Source organism: Lycorma delicatula, chromosome 8 (genome assembly GCF_047948215.1).
Source record: "Lycorma delicatula isolate Av1 chromosome 8, ASM4794821v1, whole genome shotgun sequence".
NCBI classification, from domain to species: Eukaryota; Metazoa; Arthropoda; class Insecta; order Hemiptera; family Fulgoridae; genus Lycorma; species Lycorma delicatula.
The window spans coordinates 62,245,419-62,265,589 of NC_134462.1; the positions used below are offsets into that span (position 1 = coordinate 62,245,419).

General features: G+C 27.4%; 1 protein-coding gene across 4 annotated transcripts in view; it reads right to left on the reverse strand.

Moving 5' to 3' along the window:
- The window catches only part of Pkn (serine/threonine-protein kinase N), a 299,488-nt gene that overhangs the window by 91,351 nt on the left and 187,966 nt on the right, over positions 1-20,171 (reverse strand). For all 4 annotated transcript variants that reach the window (XM_075372566.1, XM_075372568.1, XM_075372565.1 and 1 more), the window contains exons 4-5: positions 18,788-18,992; positions 4,459-4,613 (exon numbers count right to left, since the gene is read on the reverse strand). In XM_075372566.1, the coding sequence (XP_075228681.1) occupies positions 4,459-4,613; positions 18,788-18,992 (360 nt within the window). The remainder of the gene's footprint in view (positions 1-4,458; positions 4,614-18,787; positions 18,993-20,171) is intronic.

Here is a 20,171-nt window from a genome sequence, read left to right on the forward strand (position 1 = left end):
AACGTTTTTTTGTCTACATTCCCACACAGATTAAATATGTTCAACCATAAGTACCACAGCCAATTCCCTCAAAATAAATAAAAAGAAATTTTAATTAATATCTTTCTACAAATTATTTTTTTGTAAATATTAAGTATTATAATGATTGTGAAAGAGCAGTTTACATATTTAATCAACAATATCAATATTCATTTAAAATAAATTATCTTAAAAGAATAATATATCTAAATTATCTATTATAGTAAATTTAAATGTGTAATTTAAAAACACAAACAAAACATAGCAGAAACTTTTACAAACATGATTTTTTTTATAAGTTATACACAACATTAAAAATCCACGTAAATATTAAGGTTTAAGAATGAGTAATACGGAAAAATCAACATTTTTAACTTTGGCTTCACACTCAAAATGCAAAAAAACATATTTATAAAAGTAACCTTATCACAAAAAAATTTGTACAGAAAAAAAATGAAATTCAAAAAACTTAATATCTTCTAAATTACTCATTTTTGCAATATTATGCAAAAAAATTACAGGAAATCACAGTAGGTAAAACTAAAGAACACAAACGTGAATAGACAGTCACTAAAGATTTACACAACATTTCATTCATGTGGATATTAAATCATTTCACACTGCAATAATCTAAAATTTCACAACTTGTGCTAGATGGGAAATTCATAAGTAATTCCTTTGGTTTGGTCATCCCCTTTATCTCCCTTCCTTTTCTTTATCCATTATTTCTACTTTCTTGGAAGATTTCCAAACAAGTTAGGCCAGCCACCTTCCTGATATATTTTACTTTTTAATAGCCAACCAATCAGGCAGCTGTTTTTTACTGGAACACAGTGATCCCAATAAAGGAGGAGTGACACTTTGTTTTGTACCTACAGAATTACTGAAGGACTGTGTTTCCTACATAGAGATAGCACAAAAAATCAAAACTGGTGATTGAGATTAATAATGGGACAAGTCAAACTTCCATTCACCAATCCTTATAAACTCTAATACAATCTAAAAAATACATTACTTATAAATAATATCACGACATTTTAATGTGATAAAACGACGTAAATTAACAATAAAAATCACTAAAATACTAATGTTTAACCCCCAAAAACTGATACGTCATAAAATTATTACTAAAAATTAAATGCCACAGGTTCACAAATAATTTAAACAACTTCAAGACAATAATAATATACACATGGTCTTTTTTTTGCAAATATCATTCAAATCAACGATTAGCTAAACTATTGTTGTAAATTTAATAATTTCTTTGTTTTTGGAGCAATGTGAGATAACAATGTCTCACTTATCTACAACACTACAACTAAAAAGAAAGAACATTATTTTCTACTGTACCTTAAAAAAATTCAAAAATTGACCATGAGATACTCCTTTGTGTTGACCAATATATATCTTTAGTATAATGTAAACCAGTTTTACAGTAACTACAAGTAATCAGATCTTTGAAATGTGTAGAATATTAACAATGTAATTCCTAAAATGGTCTTAAAAAAATTTATTGTTATATATTTAATTGAAGTTGTAGTGGATATTTTTTAATTTAATCCATGATGAGGATATACAGTTTTTCATCCTGTACATTTCTTTATTCCTCAAGGAACAAGATACTCTAGCAGAAGGATCTTGTTCCTTGAACATACTTAAACCTTAATTACAGAAAGTATTATCATCAAAACAATTTCAAAATGGCACCAAGTTATAATTACCAATACAGGGACACTATTGCACAAACCCAAATAAAACTCAGCAACCTTTGCTGAAGCCATACTCTAACAGTATTAATTTCGGCATCTACTTATCTTCCTAACTTTTATATATAATTTGAACAATTTTTGTATAAATATAATTTTGCTTTTACAACTTTTACAGTGAGTAAAAATAAAAATAAATTCTGAATTTTATACAAATTGTTTCAACATCAGAGAAAATATTACAGTACATATATATAGTTTTTGAGTAGTCTAAATCACTGTACATCTTCATCTTAAATCCTCATTCACAGATTTTAAACAACATGTCTCAGTAATTTTACTGAGAAGTGCAATTTTACTGAGACAAAGAAATAAGAGTATTTATGTAGGACTTAACTATAGTAAAAATTTTGAAAGTTATTCCTCTAATGTGACAAAGTTTATATAAAATAAATACATTCTTACTGCATTTAAGAATATAACATGATTTTAATTCCAATGTAACATATGAAAAAAAAAAAATTACATAATAAATTTAACAATAATATATTACTAAAAATATAAAATGTTTTATTTAAATCAATTACATAAAAGTACCACATTCAATTGATTCCCAGTGGTGTTTTTCTTAAATAAAATTCTTTAAGTTAACTCAAAAAGAAAATTCAACAAAAACAATAAGATTTTTTTACATAATTAGACAACATTTTTATAAATAAATAATGAATAATGTACAATGATGGGAAGAATTTGTTTCTTTTGTTTGCCTTGAAACAGACAAAATACATTATGCAATATGTACTGTAGGTTATTAATCTGCAAACATTATTCCAACCACAAGAAACAGCATTATAATTGAAATCATTAAGATTACAATTAAAGTCAAAATAAATAATAATCTGAGAAAGAAATAACTAAATTATACAATTACAATATACATTGTATATACTTTTTTTAATGTTATACGAAATAAAAAAAGTGCTTTATACAAAATATAAGTACTACTTATATTTCAGTAATAATTAATAAGCAAATGGTTATGCATTTGTACGCAAAGTAAGTTTGCGATAAAAGATATTTATTATTCCCAATATGATACAAATAGATTATTATTATTATTATATTGCTTAAGATGATTATTATTAATAGGAATAAAAATTAATTCTGATTTTCATAAATTTGTGGCAATGATTTCAACAGACGATATTACAGGAAGCATATTCATAGTTTTTAAGTAGTCTAAATTAATGTATATCCTCCCTTAAATTCTCTTTTTTTAATTTTATAAGCTAAAAAAAGAATGACAGTAATAAATAAAGTATTTGATTTACAAGTTATTAACATCAATAATGCAGTATTTCTTTTTAACCAATTATTTACAATAAAGAAAAAAGGAAAAGATAAAAAAATATTTAAACCCCAGCCTGGGAATAATAATGCATGAAAGCATTAAACAACTTGAAATAGATATATGACAACTCCTTTCTACTCCACAAGCATCAACTTCCAACATAGTTGATCATTTTATGTAATTGATTTGTGTTATTTTCTGCCTTCTTACCATTATCACTCTAATATTTGTAACTAACATGTTTGTTTCAAAGAACCTCCATACCCAAAACGACTTTTAGCATCAAAATGCTGAAAGTTGTGGTGAATTTTGCTAGAAAGGGGAGAGAATAACACTCAAATCTATTATGATAATCCTAGAGGAAATATAAAACATTGTAAAAACTTTACAATGTATGTATATGGTCCTTACGGTTGTGTCCTAACACAAGCCACACGCCATTCTCAAAAACAACACAGTTATTCTCCAGAACAATCAAGGAAAACTGAGTTAAGTGGAAAAAAACCCACTTATCAAGAAAAATCCAAATATACTATTGCATGACAGTTTGCATTCAATCCTATAAGCAACACCTTCTTTCCACGTTCAATTTGTTGCCAATTCCAACAGGAATTGGCTACAAATTGAACTACTTTCAGAGACAACAGAAACTCTAATTGGTACCTTTTGTAACCCAGGTGTTTTACATGTATCACAGCCATAATTAAGACTGAGACAGATAGTGTAAAGTAACTGATTAATAAACCCTTTCTGTTTTTAAAAAACCATTTCATATAACATGATTCAACTTGGCATCAACAAATAAAAACACATACACATGAAATTACAAAATAAATTTAAAAAACTGCACCTTGACATGACAAAATAGTTGGCTAAAGAAAAGAAAAACAAAATACCTAAAAAAAATTGGTTAATCATTTTTCCATCATAACAAGTTATGATGGAAGAAACTTAAGATCACACACAAATGCATACAACACTGTATGTTTTTATAGAGAAAAAAAAATGCATTAAATATATACATACTTCCTAGAATTTATTAAATATATACTCCTCCCACACAGTATATATTTTATACAATCTATTTAATATGTATCATTTATAGCAACAAACAAAAATATTTCACAATGTTTCTTTGTGGATTTTCATAAAAATATATAAGTAGGCATGAAATTTTTAAAGACCTAATAAGAAATCAATACACATAAACAAACAATAAAATTATAAAAAATTAAATTTGTTACAATTAATAAAATTAAATATGATAATTAAAAGGTAATTATAAAACCTTTCTTCTTTCTTTTTCCTGTTTAGCCTCCGGTAACTACCGTTTTAGATAATACTAATTATAAAACCTATATTAGATTAAAAAAAACTGCTTACCTCTTGTAAAGCTTTCTTATCAGCAACCTTAGAACTCTGCAACAACCTTATCACATTTTTTGCACCTTCAACAACAGCTGCTTCTATTCGTAACCTATGTCGAAGTTCTTCAACTCTATCTTCAAGAGGTGGATCCAGATTACGTTCAAATTTATCTGTACAAAAGATAAGAGTACATAATATCTCAATTCTTATACAAATTTTATACCATTTATCTATTTCAATATGGTTATGTTTTACAAAATTGTACCTTTTGCAGAAGATTATGTGTTTTAAAGAAGTTACAACTTGGTTTCTTGTAAGAGCAAACATTAATGGATGTACTGATTTTTACATAAGTATCAAAACTAGTTTTCTTTTAATCCTAAAAGTGAACTCTATATGTAAAATCCTGAAAAATTCCTATAAATTTCTTATTACCCTATAATAAAGTTATTGAAATCTATCAAATGGAAGGGATTGATCTTTACAATAAATAATCCTATATTATATCATAAAAAAGACAATACAAAACAACGAATTTAATACTAACATCATATGAAAAATACTACTGTTAGAAAGTAAGTACTTACAAATATACTACAGACATACAGTTACCATGAACATTCATGGTTATAGCTGCTTTCTGGCTTTCATCAACCTAACCAGATTATTTTTGCAATTTATGAGTATTTTTAGTGAATAACTGAAAAAGGATGGAAACACTGCTTTTTTGTGTATATAACATTCTTAATTTTTGTATTGATTTTCACAACTACAGAAAGTTATAAAGAACTGACTTTTTCAATTTTTTTGATGTTTGTGCTATTTTTATAAAATCAAACAAAAATTATGGTACTTTAAGAACAAACTCTAACAGTTAGATGGCTAGAAAATTATGTCCGGTTTGTTAAAATATACTACATGGTATTTTTAATACAGAAATAACTCAATTACTAAATAAAAGGATGCTTTACATCTCAAGCTATTAAGCAGTTTAGGTTGTGTTATTTTTTAGTATAAGCACAAGGTTTAAAGATTAATTGATTTTATAAGAAACACTTTCTCTGTCTTAACTGGATTTTGTGAATGCTTTCCTCCAAAAAAAATGTCACATTACTAGAAACGCCACACAATAAAATGGCTGGTTAAAATACTGTCCTATATTGTGAATTATTTTATCATCCAGACAAATGTATAAAAAAATTAAGTAATCTAAAATTGAAAAAAGTAAAAACAGATTAAAATTCTAAAAATTTTAAATTAATATTTTATAATGAATTTACAAATGATGATCACAATATCTTTGACCAACGCTTACAGATAATGAAACTTAAAATGAATCTCAACATTCATGGATAATATGTTTCTTTAGATATAATGTTAAACAGAAAAAAACAATCAACACGTACATTTATAATACATATAACTTAAAAAAATAAAATTTTAGTTGAAAAACAGTGTGGAAGAAATTTAATAACAATACATACAAAAAGAAAATATATTGATAATGTAACAGAACAGATAGATGGAAAAAGGCAGGGGAAGAAGAAAATATAGAATACTTACTGATCTGAGAAAAAGGATCCACTGAACCTTTCTTCAAATTATACATGTAACACCTAAATGGACCGTAAAACATAGATCTACACTTACTGAGAATAATAGTTTACTGAGACTATTTGTACTGAGAATAGTGTACTGTAGGCTTGAACAATACTGATTGTTTTTCAGTTAGTTTTTCAGAACGATTTCATTACTTTAAACCTGTTGTGAGTATTTACAAATTAATATTGAAAATATTATAAAATAACTACACAAAATCAGCACCTAAGCTAACGGTAAAAAATTATTCAAAATAAAAAATACCAACATTATTATATTTTAATTGCACTATTAGTAGGATTACCTAATTAAAAAGTATGATAAAAGATTATTTTATTATTACAAGTTGCACATTTAAATTGCAAGAGTACAATTGCAATTGTAATTTAAGTAGAATACAAACACACAGTGCTATCCATTTATTCTACAAGATTTTGTTTTTATGATGTCAAATGTCAATTAAAATGTATATTTGCATAAGGAGAAAAAAAATCTATAACAATAAAATTTTTGTAGTTTAGTTGTTTAACAGGAAATCAATGAATGCAAATTATTTTATTTATTCATTATAAATTGTTTATAACGTCTTGTAAATTTGACTTATTTATATAGTAAAATTATACAGAAACAAGTTATTCACTAAAAACAACATTGATACAAATATATTAATAAATCACATTATTTTTTTATGATATTGAAAATTTACAAAAATAATTTTTTTTTACTACTTAACAACTAGTAGTCACATAACTAGTGGTCATATAATTGCATAACACCTTTTAGTCTGAAAACTACAAGAAATACAAGTGTTAAAAGGAAATAAGAACACTAAAGAAAATTAAATATCAACAATAAAACTTTAATTAGAATATAAAACCCTACGTGAAAAAGTGATTTATGAGAGTAAATTATTCTATTACAATTTTATACAACCTAGCAAACAAAAGGAAATTACTAATGGTACAATCTATATATTTTTTTTTTACAATGAATCTAACTTATCTCAGTTATTGTAAATTTTCTGTTTAATGCAAAATACACGGGAAAAAAACATGTAAAAAATACATGAAAATATTCTGTTTTATCTTTATACTTGAGTATATTTTTCAAAGAATATGATCTTTTTTAAATTTATTTTCTATCGTTCTTACTAATCCTGGAGCATTAGATATTCCATGGAATTTCTTGATTAAAAGTGATTTAAATGTCTTAATTATGAAACTCCATCACATGACCCACAGACTACTTTTAAGATTAATATAAATGAAAAAAAAAAAAATTCAATACATTTCATTCTACATATTTTGTTACAGAATAAAGAACTAATAAAAAAAGACATAACAGTATAAACATTGTTTTGTTTTTCTAAGTGATTAAAAAAATTACCAGTTTAAGAATAATTAAAATCAGGATGATAAGAAAACAAATCTTTAAAATTTGTTTCACATTACAAATATACTTTTTTATAAATTTTTTGGAAAACATTTTTTGTAAATATCCCAATATTAAACAGCTGAAGAACCAATAAGGTAATTAAACAAAATATATTATAAATAAAAGGTTAACAGGATCAAACAAATTATTATAATTAAAAAATAAAATAACTTTTAATGAGGTAAAAATATTTCTACTGAAAAATTAATATAAATATTTACCAAAAATTCATATTTTCAATAAATTTGGTAATTTTCAGTTAGATGAACCAAATATTTAATAAAAAAAAATACTGAACAAACATAATAACCTAAAAACATTTCTTATGAGAGAAATATAGGCCACATATTAAGGCATCCTGGAACAGTTACTTAAATATTGGAGTAGGACAAAATTTTGCAGGCAGGCAATGTTTGGAGTATGTAAAACAAATTGTTAGGAATGTAGGATGTAGGGGGCATACAGACATGAAACGACTAGCACTAGATAGGGAATCTTTGAGAGCTGCATCAAACCAGTCAAATGACTGAAGACAAAAAAAAGAGAGAAAATAATAATACAGATTCTCTGTAACACAATTTTTTCCCACTAATTATTTTACGTAACTTAAACGCTGGTTGATATATAAAATTCTTTTATTATTATTATTAAACACGTACATGCATTACAAGAATTTAAAAATGGTATTTTCTGCCTAACTTAGAACTTATTGGGACTCATCATTTTAAAGTACTCCTCATCACTATTTATGCTGCTCCAAGCGTTATTCATGCACATGGACACATCCATAGATTATTAGTAATACAACGAATCATTAATAATTATGAGTTTTCAGTAGACCTTCGTCTTAAGGTTAGCTTTCATATAAAACCCCATTTTCATGGACTATTAGGGAAATTATATAAGTATTAGGGAAATATAATAAGTATAAAAAATTAAAAAACTTTAAACAAAGTTCATAATTCATTAAAAGTTATCAGAGCAGAGAAGAAACTACACAATAGTGAACACAAACATACACTATATATGTATATATAATAAATTTATTTATTTAATTTTTAATAACATTATGAGTATGTATGGTAAAGATATACGTGATTGTTTATTCCAAGAGATAAACATGTTCAGATATGTACCACAAGTACCTGTTTAATAGACAACAAAAAAGTAAAGCCATGTTTAGTGATTATTTGTTGCATCAGTCTGACCTTGCGTAGAATATACGTATAATAAATAACCTAACTATTATTTATTTGTCCTTGTAAGTGATAATGACCCTAAATAAATGAATAACCAAACAATAATTAATTTTATTTAACTACTTGCTCTAGTAATGATGTTTAATTATCTTTGAACTACTAAAGAATATATATAATTTAAAACAATAAAAAAAATTAATAAATAAATAATGTTCCTTTCTTTCTACAAAAAGAAATCCATAACCATAATCATAATAAAAGAGAAAACCTCATACAGTCATAATTATTCAGAAAAATGATTCATTTCCTTCATTATTTAGATAAATCAAGTTTCTCATTATCCATTATACATGTACATGTGTGCACATACACACACAAATATTTCAGTGGTTAACAATTCATTTAATACTTTAAGTTCAATGATTCAAGATTTCAATAATGAAATATTGTTTTTATTCATACTTACGGTTTATATCATTTCAGTTCTAAAAACATAAAAAACCTTATCCAATTAACTAAAATTAAGATTATTGTAATCGATTCATCAAAACCAGACTGATTATTGACAATTCCAGATTTTCTATGGATTAATGATTCTTTAGACATTACCACATATACCAGGTGATTAGCAGGACCTCATACCTATAAAAATATAAAAACTTTATTGAGATAACTTACAGATCTGGTTGAAATCTAATTTCATAGAAAAATACATCAAGTTTGTCATCCAACATTCACTTCGATTCAATACGGCTTCCATTTATAATGTGACATATATCCCATCTGAAATCGATTTCATTCCATACTGTAGCCAGCAAGTCGGGCGTTACCCCAACAACTGCAGCGTTAATTCAAAATCTTAGCTCAGCAAGATCAGCAGGCAAAGGTGGTACAAAAATCCAATCTTGAATGAAACCCCACAAGAAAAAATCTAGCTGGGTTAAATCTGGGAGACAAGGTGGCCACGCAATTTGACTTTCCCGACCAACTCACCAACCTGGGAATCAAGTATCAAGAAAACCTTGGACTTCTAGGCAATAGTGAAGTGGTACCCCATCTTTCTGATAGTAATGGCATCCATCTCAGTCATTATCATCCTACTGAGGAATTACAAGATTTTGAAGCTTCTCCAGATAAACAATAACATTTACTGTTGCCTCCTGGAAGAAGAACAAACCGTAGTCTTTCTTTAATTAGGGAACAAAAAACATTGGCCTTGGAGCTATCACCAATGTGCTGCAAAATTTCATGAGGGTTTTTGCTACCCCATATTTGGCAGTAATGAGTGTTCACCTTGCCACTGATGTGAAATGTTAACTCATCACTAAAAATTAAATTATCTAAAAATGTATCGTTGCCTGCAATTCTATCCATCATTTCCAAACAAAACTGCAGCCGAGCAACTTTGTCTTCATCTTAATGTGTTGCACCATGGTTAGTTTGTATGGGTTCAAGTGCAATCATTTACATAATATGCATAAAACAGTCATTTGTGTAATACCAGTCTCAATTGACATATGTAGAGTTGATTTCTTTGTACTATGTGCAAAACTTTCTGTGAGCTGTTCAACAGCAGTTTCAGGGATGCGAGGGCATCCTAGTGATTTTGTATGTTTAACCAAACAACCTATCTCAACAAAGGTTTAGTGTCAAGAATAAATTGTATGCCTACTAGGGGGCTCCCCACAGTACATACCTCTACAAAAATTACATTGAACTGCAGTTCCTGACTGTAAATTGTGAAACAAAAACACATGGCAAACCAGAAAATATATCCATTTTTACAAAATTGGTGACCACGTTTGATACTAATGAACAACACAAATCAAAACTTGATGTGTTTTGCTATGAAATGAGACCTCAACCAAATCTGCAAGTTATCTAAATAAATTTTTTGATGCTTTTACAGTTGAAAAATACCACCCAATATTCTGTCAGATATTAAATTACCTACTCCACCCAAATTCTTTCGTAATATTATTTTCAAGAATAAAATTTAAAAAATATAAAGAAAAGACAATATTTGGAGAAAAATAATTAAAAAACTGAATTATTTTATTTCCAATTATTTATTGTTTATTTGTTATAGTAAAAGATTGTAATATTTATTGTACTTTGACATTTTAGTTTTTTAATTATATCTATACAAATTTTCTATAGTACATAATTAATTTTTTTATTTAAATATAAATAGAAATTTGAGTAATAATAACAGACATATTCTTGTATTAAAAAAAAAGGTTAAGCTTTTTTAAATACAAATTTATTTTTTCAAATAATAATTAAATATCACAGAAAACATTATTATGTAATGAAATACTAGGTGTACCATACAAAATAATACATTTAACGTAAGTAACAAGAAATAAATACATTAAAAACTTTATTAATCACACCATATAATTATTAATACACATCATATTAATTAATTGTTAGATAAACATTATTTTCAACAGGATGTGTGACAGATATTTTACTTATTTATGTTAAAAAATTAAAAAAATTGTTATAAAATTGCTTAAAAATGATTTTATTTAGATTAAATTTTTACCTAAAAAAGTGGAAATTTTACAAATTTCTAGCAGGGATCTTATGAAAATCCTCTTCTCCCATTTTGTTTAGAAAATGAATGGCCTAATCAAATCTGGAATAGAGACAAGAAGCTGTTGTTTTCTCTCTAATTTTATAATGTATTCAAAAAGAAACCATAACAATAAACCTACATAAACACGATTATATGTTAAGGGTTTGTAATTCATTGGCTGCAAGTTAAGTCTTCTGCAAAAGTTGGTAATATCTGCATTCTGTGCAGTTTGCTTCCACGATGCAATCAGACTAGTGACCTTGTTACATCTGCTCCTTTGTTATTCATTGTGTTCATTGTTTTCAAACGACTGAGGCTGCCATCTTTCCTTGTGCACTAAGAATACTGTTAACTGTACAGCAATGAATATTTCTTCTGTGAACATAGTGAAGTAGAGAAAACTACTTTCTGTGGCCTTTCCGGGTACACCAGAACATATTGAATGTTTTCAATTGTTTCTAGCACACAATTCTGGTGATATTTTGGGCTGTTTTCTATACCGATGAGACATGATTCCATTTATTAGGGTATGTATACACAGAACCCAAGTTTATGTTGTATACAATCTATATGTTGCTCTTGAAATTCCTGTTCCCCAATCTAGTGTTGATTGCAATAACTAGGAGAAGAATAGTCAGCCTAATATTCTTCAGAGAAACAATAAATTCAGGTATTTATTGTGAAATCATTTACCAGTTCATAGGTGTGCTAACCGAGGATGAAATTAATAATGTTTGAATTCAACAAGACTGCGCACACTGCCAGGCTGTTGATGAAGTTACTGCAAGTGGTTTTCGAAAATGGAATCATTCTAAAGGATTGAGGCCTTCTTGATCTCCGGACTTATGCCCACCAGATTTTTACTTTTAGTTACACAAAAAGTAATGTTTATTGAGGAAACCCTCACAACCTCCAGGAATTCAAACTGCTATTTGTGATGTCACCAAGCAATATTTCACATGAACAAATTGTGAAAGTTTTCAAGAACAACAAGAAATGGCTGCAGATATATCTTAATAAGCATGAATTATAAGAGAAGGTAAGGTAACAATGATAATATTAGTAATTAAGCCTTGAGAAATGGATGGTACCTGAAATTTTATATATAAGCATAATAAAGTTATATTTATAAAAGCTAAAAATTTAGAAAAATGCTGCTCTTTGTAAAAAGCATACTATATTATGTGCAAGCAGTTTGTTAACAATAATATCAAATAATACTAATTACAAGCAACTAATAGATTAATTAAAATACAAGTTCACTTATAATCAATCTAGGGTGTAAGAATGCTAGTATGATCAGACAAATTTTTTAATGCATGATAATATTAATAAACATATTCTTAAAATACGTTGTATGCTTATAAGAAAAAAGGTAAACAAAGTCAATGAAACTGAAGAACAGAAAGTAGAGCACAGGTAGGTTATTCCACACCAGTGGTAATGTATATAAAGATTTGCTGGTATAGGTATCATAAACAGGAATTGAAAGGATAAAAAATGACTTCAACTGAGCAGGACAATTAGAACAGTTAAAAAATAGACATTACATCTAGCAGTGAAAAGTGAAGGTAGACTAATTTCTGCTAAATCCTAATAGTAGCAAAGTCTCAGTTGCAAAGATAGTAACTGTGACTGTAATAGTAACATTTCTATTGTGATGCTGGTTGCAATTTTTGGCTCAATTGCTTCATTTATTCTTAATATTCACCATTATCATCAGCATTTGCTTCAATGCAATACTAAACATTCCAATTTCCCTTTTAGAACTCACTTATAACGATTTTATTAAAAAAAATAAATCCCTCACATGAATCTGAAAAGACTACAAAAAAATATAAGCATTTTATGGTTAGATTCATTTTTATAGGCTTGTTTTTTGTTTATTTAATTTTTTAAGAATTCATTTTAATATGTTTTAAATGTAGTTTCAAGTATATGGTGAGTTCTTTTAACAAAGCATGATAACACTGTGTACATGAGAAAACAAAATAAAAATGACTTGGGTCAATGATAGTCCTGTTAAGTTAAGCCTAAATGTTATGCATATATTACAAAACAATAACAAGCCTACTTTTTTCTTATGTAAGATTTTTTTAATTTAAAATAAACCATTTATAATAAGGTACAATTTGTAAATATCACTCAATGTTAGTGTCTTAAGTAGTTTATTTTTAATAAGCTACAAACTGAATTGAAATGTCTTTACCCCTAACAACTTAACATAAAAGAGGACCAATTCTAAGAATGCTGTCAGATTAGATATCTCAGCTGCAAACTGAAAACTAACCATTCCAAGAAACTTCATTATTTAAAAAAGCAGCAGCTTCAAGCATACTAATGGTGGAAGGGACAAAAGACAAGAAAGGATGAAAACAAGAAAAAATTAATGCAAAGAGGGATAGGAATCACCCCTCACCCCTCAGAACATTAGGGTATTTAAATTGTAGCCTAGAATCAGCAGACAAACTTTAATGACAGCATTTTAACAAATTATTTTTTTAATGGTTTACCAGATGCTAAAATTATTTTAAATATAAATATGGAATTATTGAATACTAAATGCTAATTGTAATGATTTTTTGTTTCAAACTAAATATGCACAGACTCATAACAGAATGAACATGAAGGTAAATAAATGTATTTTAAATATTTGGTTTAGTTGATAATTAAACGATTATTAGGTTTTTATGATAATTGTGTCTAAATGATGCATACATATTTTTAACTTTATGCTTTTTTTTATATCATTAAGAAACATGCAATGTATATTTTTTAAATTCAATTTTTTTTTATAACCTGATTTAAATGAGTATCAAATTAATTTGATTTTTTTCTATGAAAAAACTGTTTTCAATTTTTTTTTTAAATATCAAGTATCAGTATACTGTTTCAAGTATTTCTTAAAACATCATTTGATACCTATTTTATGAAAATCTGTCTAATCTTTTTAAAAATACCAACAATTACCATGAGATATATTTTATTGATTTGACTGAAGAGCAAAAAACAAATATCCTACCATTTTAACAAAAAAAGATATGAAGATCAAGCTTAGGAAATTATATGACAATAAAATAAATGAAACTATAAATATATAAGTATAAGAAAATAAAAAAAATATGTAAGTTCAATTGGTGTAAGGGTATATTGTGCTTTAAAATTATATATAAATATTTATGTACTAATTAAAGAAAATTTAAAAAATTTTTATTTTAACCAACAACTTTTACAAAATGTAAACAGCTAATAAAGTAATGTGTAAGTGTAAACAGTCTAAAAATTTATAAAATATCACTGAAGAGGGCATTAGGCCTGAAAACATTATGATGAAGTAAAAAAGTAAAGGTGTTTCTCTAATTCTGTGCTCTGCAGAAGCTGAAAGAATATTATATTGCAAACATAGATATTTATGTACAGAGGAAAAAAAAAAAATATATATATATATATGTGTGTGTGTGTGTGTGTGTGTGTGTATATATATATATATACTCCTCGTATAACTACGATATAGGTAGTTAATAAAATTATATAATATTAGTAAGATGCTAAACCAATTCTCTTAAAATGATGGTTTCTTCATACTCACAACCTCATGCAGTGGGCATTTATTAATGCTTAATAACCATAGCAATTGATGGCACTTGAAAAAATAATGTATTTGCTTTTTTAAGGCATATAGACTTTTAAATTTTAATCAATCTACATAGAGAAAAATTTGTTCATCAAAACAAGATAATCTATACAAGTACAATACATTTTGAATGTTTCTTCTTTAATAAATAATAAAAAATAAAATGGGTAGTTAATAAAAGGTAGTCAATAAAATAATGTATGATACTTTAAATCGAAAAAAATTTAATGAGATTAAACAGTAATAACAATAAACACAACCTAATTACATGAGAATCAAGATGACAGAATGATATATTATATTGGTCACATAAACAAGCTACTTAACTACATAAACAAGTTAGTATTTAAAGAAAGGGATTAAAGGAGGAATAATAAAAAAGGTAGAAATGCGAGATCAGTAGTTCATAGCTGTTCGCAGGGTTCCATTCTGCATAAATAACAATAATAACGAAACCACAAATATATCAAAACCAAACTTATAGGGCCAAAAGGGGGTGACATTCTAAAGTAACCCAAACGTCAATTTTGTACACAATAGCACCTACTACAAAGCTACATACTAAATATTATAAGCTTATGAATGAGTGTAGCCATAACAAATGTTTACTTACATACAGTATTGTATTTTCATTCACATCATGTTATTTTTAACAATGAAAAACTTATGTACAGTAAACTGTAAACAACAAACGCTAAAAACAGAATATTTTTCACAGTGCATCAGATCATCTGAAGCACATTTGAAGATTTCATTGAAATCTTCACGAGTTTTATGTACTATTTGCACAATATTATTCACACTTTTATCTGCAGGTTTCTTCATTTTGCTTTTTCAGTTTTCATTTTTTTCTTAAAAATATAGAGCCACAGATTATGCAGGCAAGCATTGATCACTGATGGTTTAATTTCATCAACTGAATCCTTTGTTTGCAAGCAATCTGCAATGGGGTAATTTTTCCCCACTGATTCACAGTTTATGAATTATCCACCTCTGTTTCACTTATCAATCTACTAAAAGTCTGCCACAGATAAATAGGCTTTGAAAACAGCAATGAACCCTTGATCCATAGGTTGAATCAGAGCTGATGTGTTTGGTTGCAAAAACAATACTTCTATGTTAGGATGCAAACATTTTACTCCTTCTGGATTTCCTGGAGCATTATCAATTAAAAGAACTTTAAATGGCAAAAACTTTGTTTTTAGATAAAGTTCAATATGTTCTGCAAAAAAAATGAAAACCATTCAATAAAAAAAGATGCTGTTACCCACACTTTTTGGTTCAATTTCTATGAAACTGGTAAATGATTTTTATCTTACCTTTTAATGCCCTTGGATTTAACGATTTCTGATTTTAATAAGAGTTGGTTTCAGCATGAAGTCACCACTAGCATTGCATCAAAACAGAACTGTTAAGACAATCTTAAGATTTTTTAAAACCTGGAGTGGGCTTTTCTTTTTTTGACAGAAAATTTCATGAAGGTATCCTCTTCCAATATACAGGTTTCATCTGCATTAATAACTTGATCCAGTAAAAAGCCTTTTGTTAATATGAGGTTATGCATCTGTTCTGAAAATGAACATGCTGCTTCATGATCAGCTGATGCTGCTTTTCCAGTTATGCTAACACTGTGCAGGGAAAACAGTTTCTTCAAGTTTTCAAACCAGCTTTTAGACCTTAGCCAAATGAGAAGAACCTACTATTACATTTGTCCAATCTTTGCTACATAAAGAAAAACTAAGAACTAAAAAAAAAGCAAACAGTTGATTCATTAACATTAAACAAGTTTGCTACTGAAGCTCTGCTTTCACCGGTTTTCAGTTTATCAAGTACGTTAACTTTCCTAATTAGAGGTATTAACTTTTTTGTCTTTTCTTTTCATTGTTCACTTTGTTGTTTAAACACTGAACTGAACACTTTATAAAAAAAAACCCACTGCATTTCAGCATTTGCTAAAGCCATGCACAAACCGAATATATGTGTTCAATATCACAATGCAACTTGCTGGTAGGTTGTTTTAACTGTATGTACTGAACCTGAGAAAACTACATAAGTAACCCAAGAGCCAACTGCTGCGGTTTACGTATGAGTCAGCACTGACACCAAGATTGCTAACCACAACAAAGCTGTGGCTGGTGGCGCCTATATTTTTTTTATCATAATTATGATATAGTTAAAATAAGCATGTTCACAAAAATATACACATCACGTAGGCATCGTGCATATTTATTATGTTCTACTATTATTAAATAAATGTTATGTTTTTCATTTAATAAATTATCCTGCTATGCTGGTAACGCTCTTCCCAAATACAGATGAAAATATTATTTTTAAATGATAATAGTAGTACAAAACGATTGTTAAATATTGTACTAAATGTTATAATTTATCTGCAATTATACTAGTAAAATTCACTTGTTAGAAAATTGGATGAGGGAACCGTGAATAAGTAAAACCGCGAATGCCAAACCTACAAACAACAAGGAATTACTGTAATTTTAACTCTCCAGAAATAAATAGCACTTCTCATTTAAATAAACTGCATGCAGTAAATGATTACAATAATAACATGCCAATAACCTCAAATTATCATCAATACGTAAACAGAACATTATTATAGTATTTCTTCAAATGACATAATGTACAATCACTTTTAAAAGAAAACTATAATGCTTCCTTAAATTAAGTAAATAATTATACGTATTTTTTTCTTTTTTATTCAAAATATTTCTCATTCGTTTAATGGTGTTTAACCCTATTGTTTTTATCCTGAAATCAACACATCTAAACACTCTTTGAAGCTGTTAATTCTAATTATAAGTACAAACCAAAATTAGGGCAAAAACAAGATTTATAAACGATATCATTCATTATTTATTCAAATAAGTTCCTTAATTTAAAAATACACAAACTGAAGTGTATTAAAGATAGACAACATACAAAAGACAAGGGAATATCATAATTTCATTAATGTATTATATATTAAGTTATTGATACATTCAAGAAGTAACAAAAAAAACATGTGTCAAATAATAATGAATAATTTAAAAAAAAATATGGAACATGTCTTTTACCTCTGTTACAAGAGGTATCACCTAATTTCTGGAAGAAGAAAAACAAGTTCTCTCTTCATGTCACCACACGACCACTTTTATACACTTGCAGCAAAGACAATGCAGTTATAAGGAATTTTAATGTAATTTCATTAACCTAATTCTGCTCTTATATCATAATAAACATAATGAGATCTTGCATCTGTCAATGCAAGAATTAACATTTATTTTAGAATAGAGTTCTGTCTGAAGGCTTATAACTTTTCTTTTTCTCTGCAGTCTTATATATCTATTGACCTTTTTTTTCATTTCTTAGTATAGAAGGCATCTTGCATCAGTAATTTAATGTTAACCGCAATAAATTTTCTCTTAGATTACTACATGACATTTTCATTACAAATTCAATTTTTTTAAGCATATATTTTAGGTTGGTTATATAGCCAAGTGGTTCATAGATTCTACAGAATTTTATTCCACCAAAAAAAAAAAAAAACAGGATATTTTCTATTGAGTTTCTTCTTCCTTAGTAAATCTGACTACTGATTTTCTTCTTATCATTACGGATAATACAAGATGATACCTACTGCATTCTTCTTCAGGAAAACCAGCATAAGAGGAAATTAGGGATGTAATTTAATGTGAGATTTCTACCAAATAGACATCGGAAGTTATTATACAGGTGAACCTAAAGATAAAATTTATTCTATCTCAGGCATATAATGTGTAAATTTCAAAAGTTTTTCAATTCCAGAAAGATAAATATTATTTTCTGGAATTGTATAAATAAATATAATATCCTAATAGTAATAATAACAATAACAGAATGATTATATCAAATCACCTTTATTTTGTTGCAAATCCCCATTTGATGCAGCATCAGGAGGTTTCTGTTGCCGCATTTGTTTTGATTTCATGATCCTCATACGTAGGAATTCAATTTTTGCTCTTGAATCTCCTAACATTTGCTGAGCTTCAGCAAGTAGCTTTTTATCCCTCGAATGGCCACTAGTTAAACTCTGGATCATATTTTCTGCACCCTGTTTCACCTGAAAGACATAAGTAACAGTAACAATAAAAAGATAATATAAATATAAAATAATAAAGAAGAATTATGAAAAGTATCAATAAAAGCTGGAAGAAAAAGATTTATTTTTCCACATACCCTATAAAGGTATTTAGAACTATTATATTACTTCCACTGCAAGTGTCAATGCTTTTTTATCCCTAACAAACATAATTTACAAATCTCTATTAACAAATTGAACATAGCCTTTTAGATTTTTGACAAATTAAATTTCCTGAACCGGGCACAGATTATTTAGTGACAGTGCAGTTTCGAAATATCTGGAAATTGCACTGGAATTCACAAAAAAAAGTGATGCCAAATCACCCATCTTTTAAAAATAATAAGAGATCTGTGAACTGCTTCAACCAGATTAGAAATGCAGCCTCTATCAAAGTTTTACATTGGAGTGAAGCAGTAAACAAGTGGCCATCCTGTAGTTTTGAAGATGAATAAATGATCGAGTGTCTAGGATATAGAGCCACAGTAAAGAGCAATAAACTCATAATATTGGTCCAATATTTCAACTAGTCTACATGTGATTTCTGAAAGCTGAAAGAATCATTTGATAATGCATCATCTACATGTACGTTACACTGACCTACAGCAAATTACTATTTAATAGCCAGTATTTTTCAAGCAACAAAAATTATTTTTAAAAATATTGACAAGCATCCTGTGTTTCAATAGACCATTTATTATTATAATAAAAATAAAATATACAACAAAATATGGCAATTCACAAACACACCATTACAATTCAATTTATTAAGGAAACCGACTGGCAAGCTCAGATAAAATTAACAGTTAAAAACGAAAATTTATTCTTTTCTGATTATTTTTTTGTTTCACTTAATTCTAACTTAGAATTTTAACAGTATTTTTAAGTCTGGCCAGGAGAAATTTGAAATAACTCCTAGTCTTACCATAATAGATCTTTTATAATAGATAGATATTAAAAATGGAAAATCTAGAATTTTTATTATTCTCCGCAAAGACACTACTAAGATATCTTTTAAATAATTTAATTGTGAATCCAATCATCAGTAAACATTTATTTTTTATTTATTTATGTATACCAGGTTACAGAGCAAAAGCACATGATGTCAACAGTACTCTGCAGAGATGCCAAGGTATCTATCTATTCACAGTTTGGCGTGTA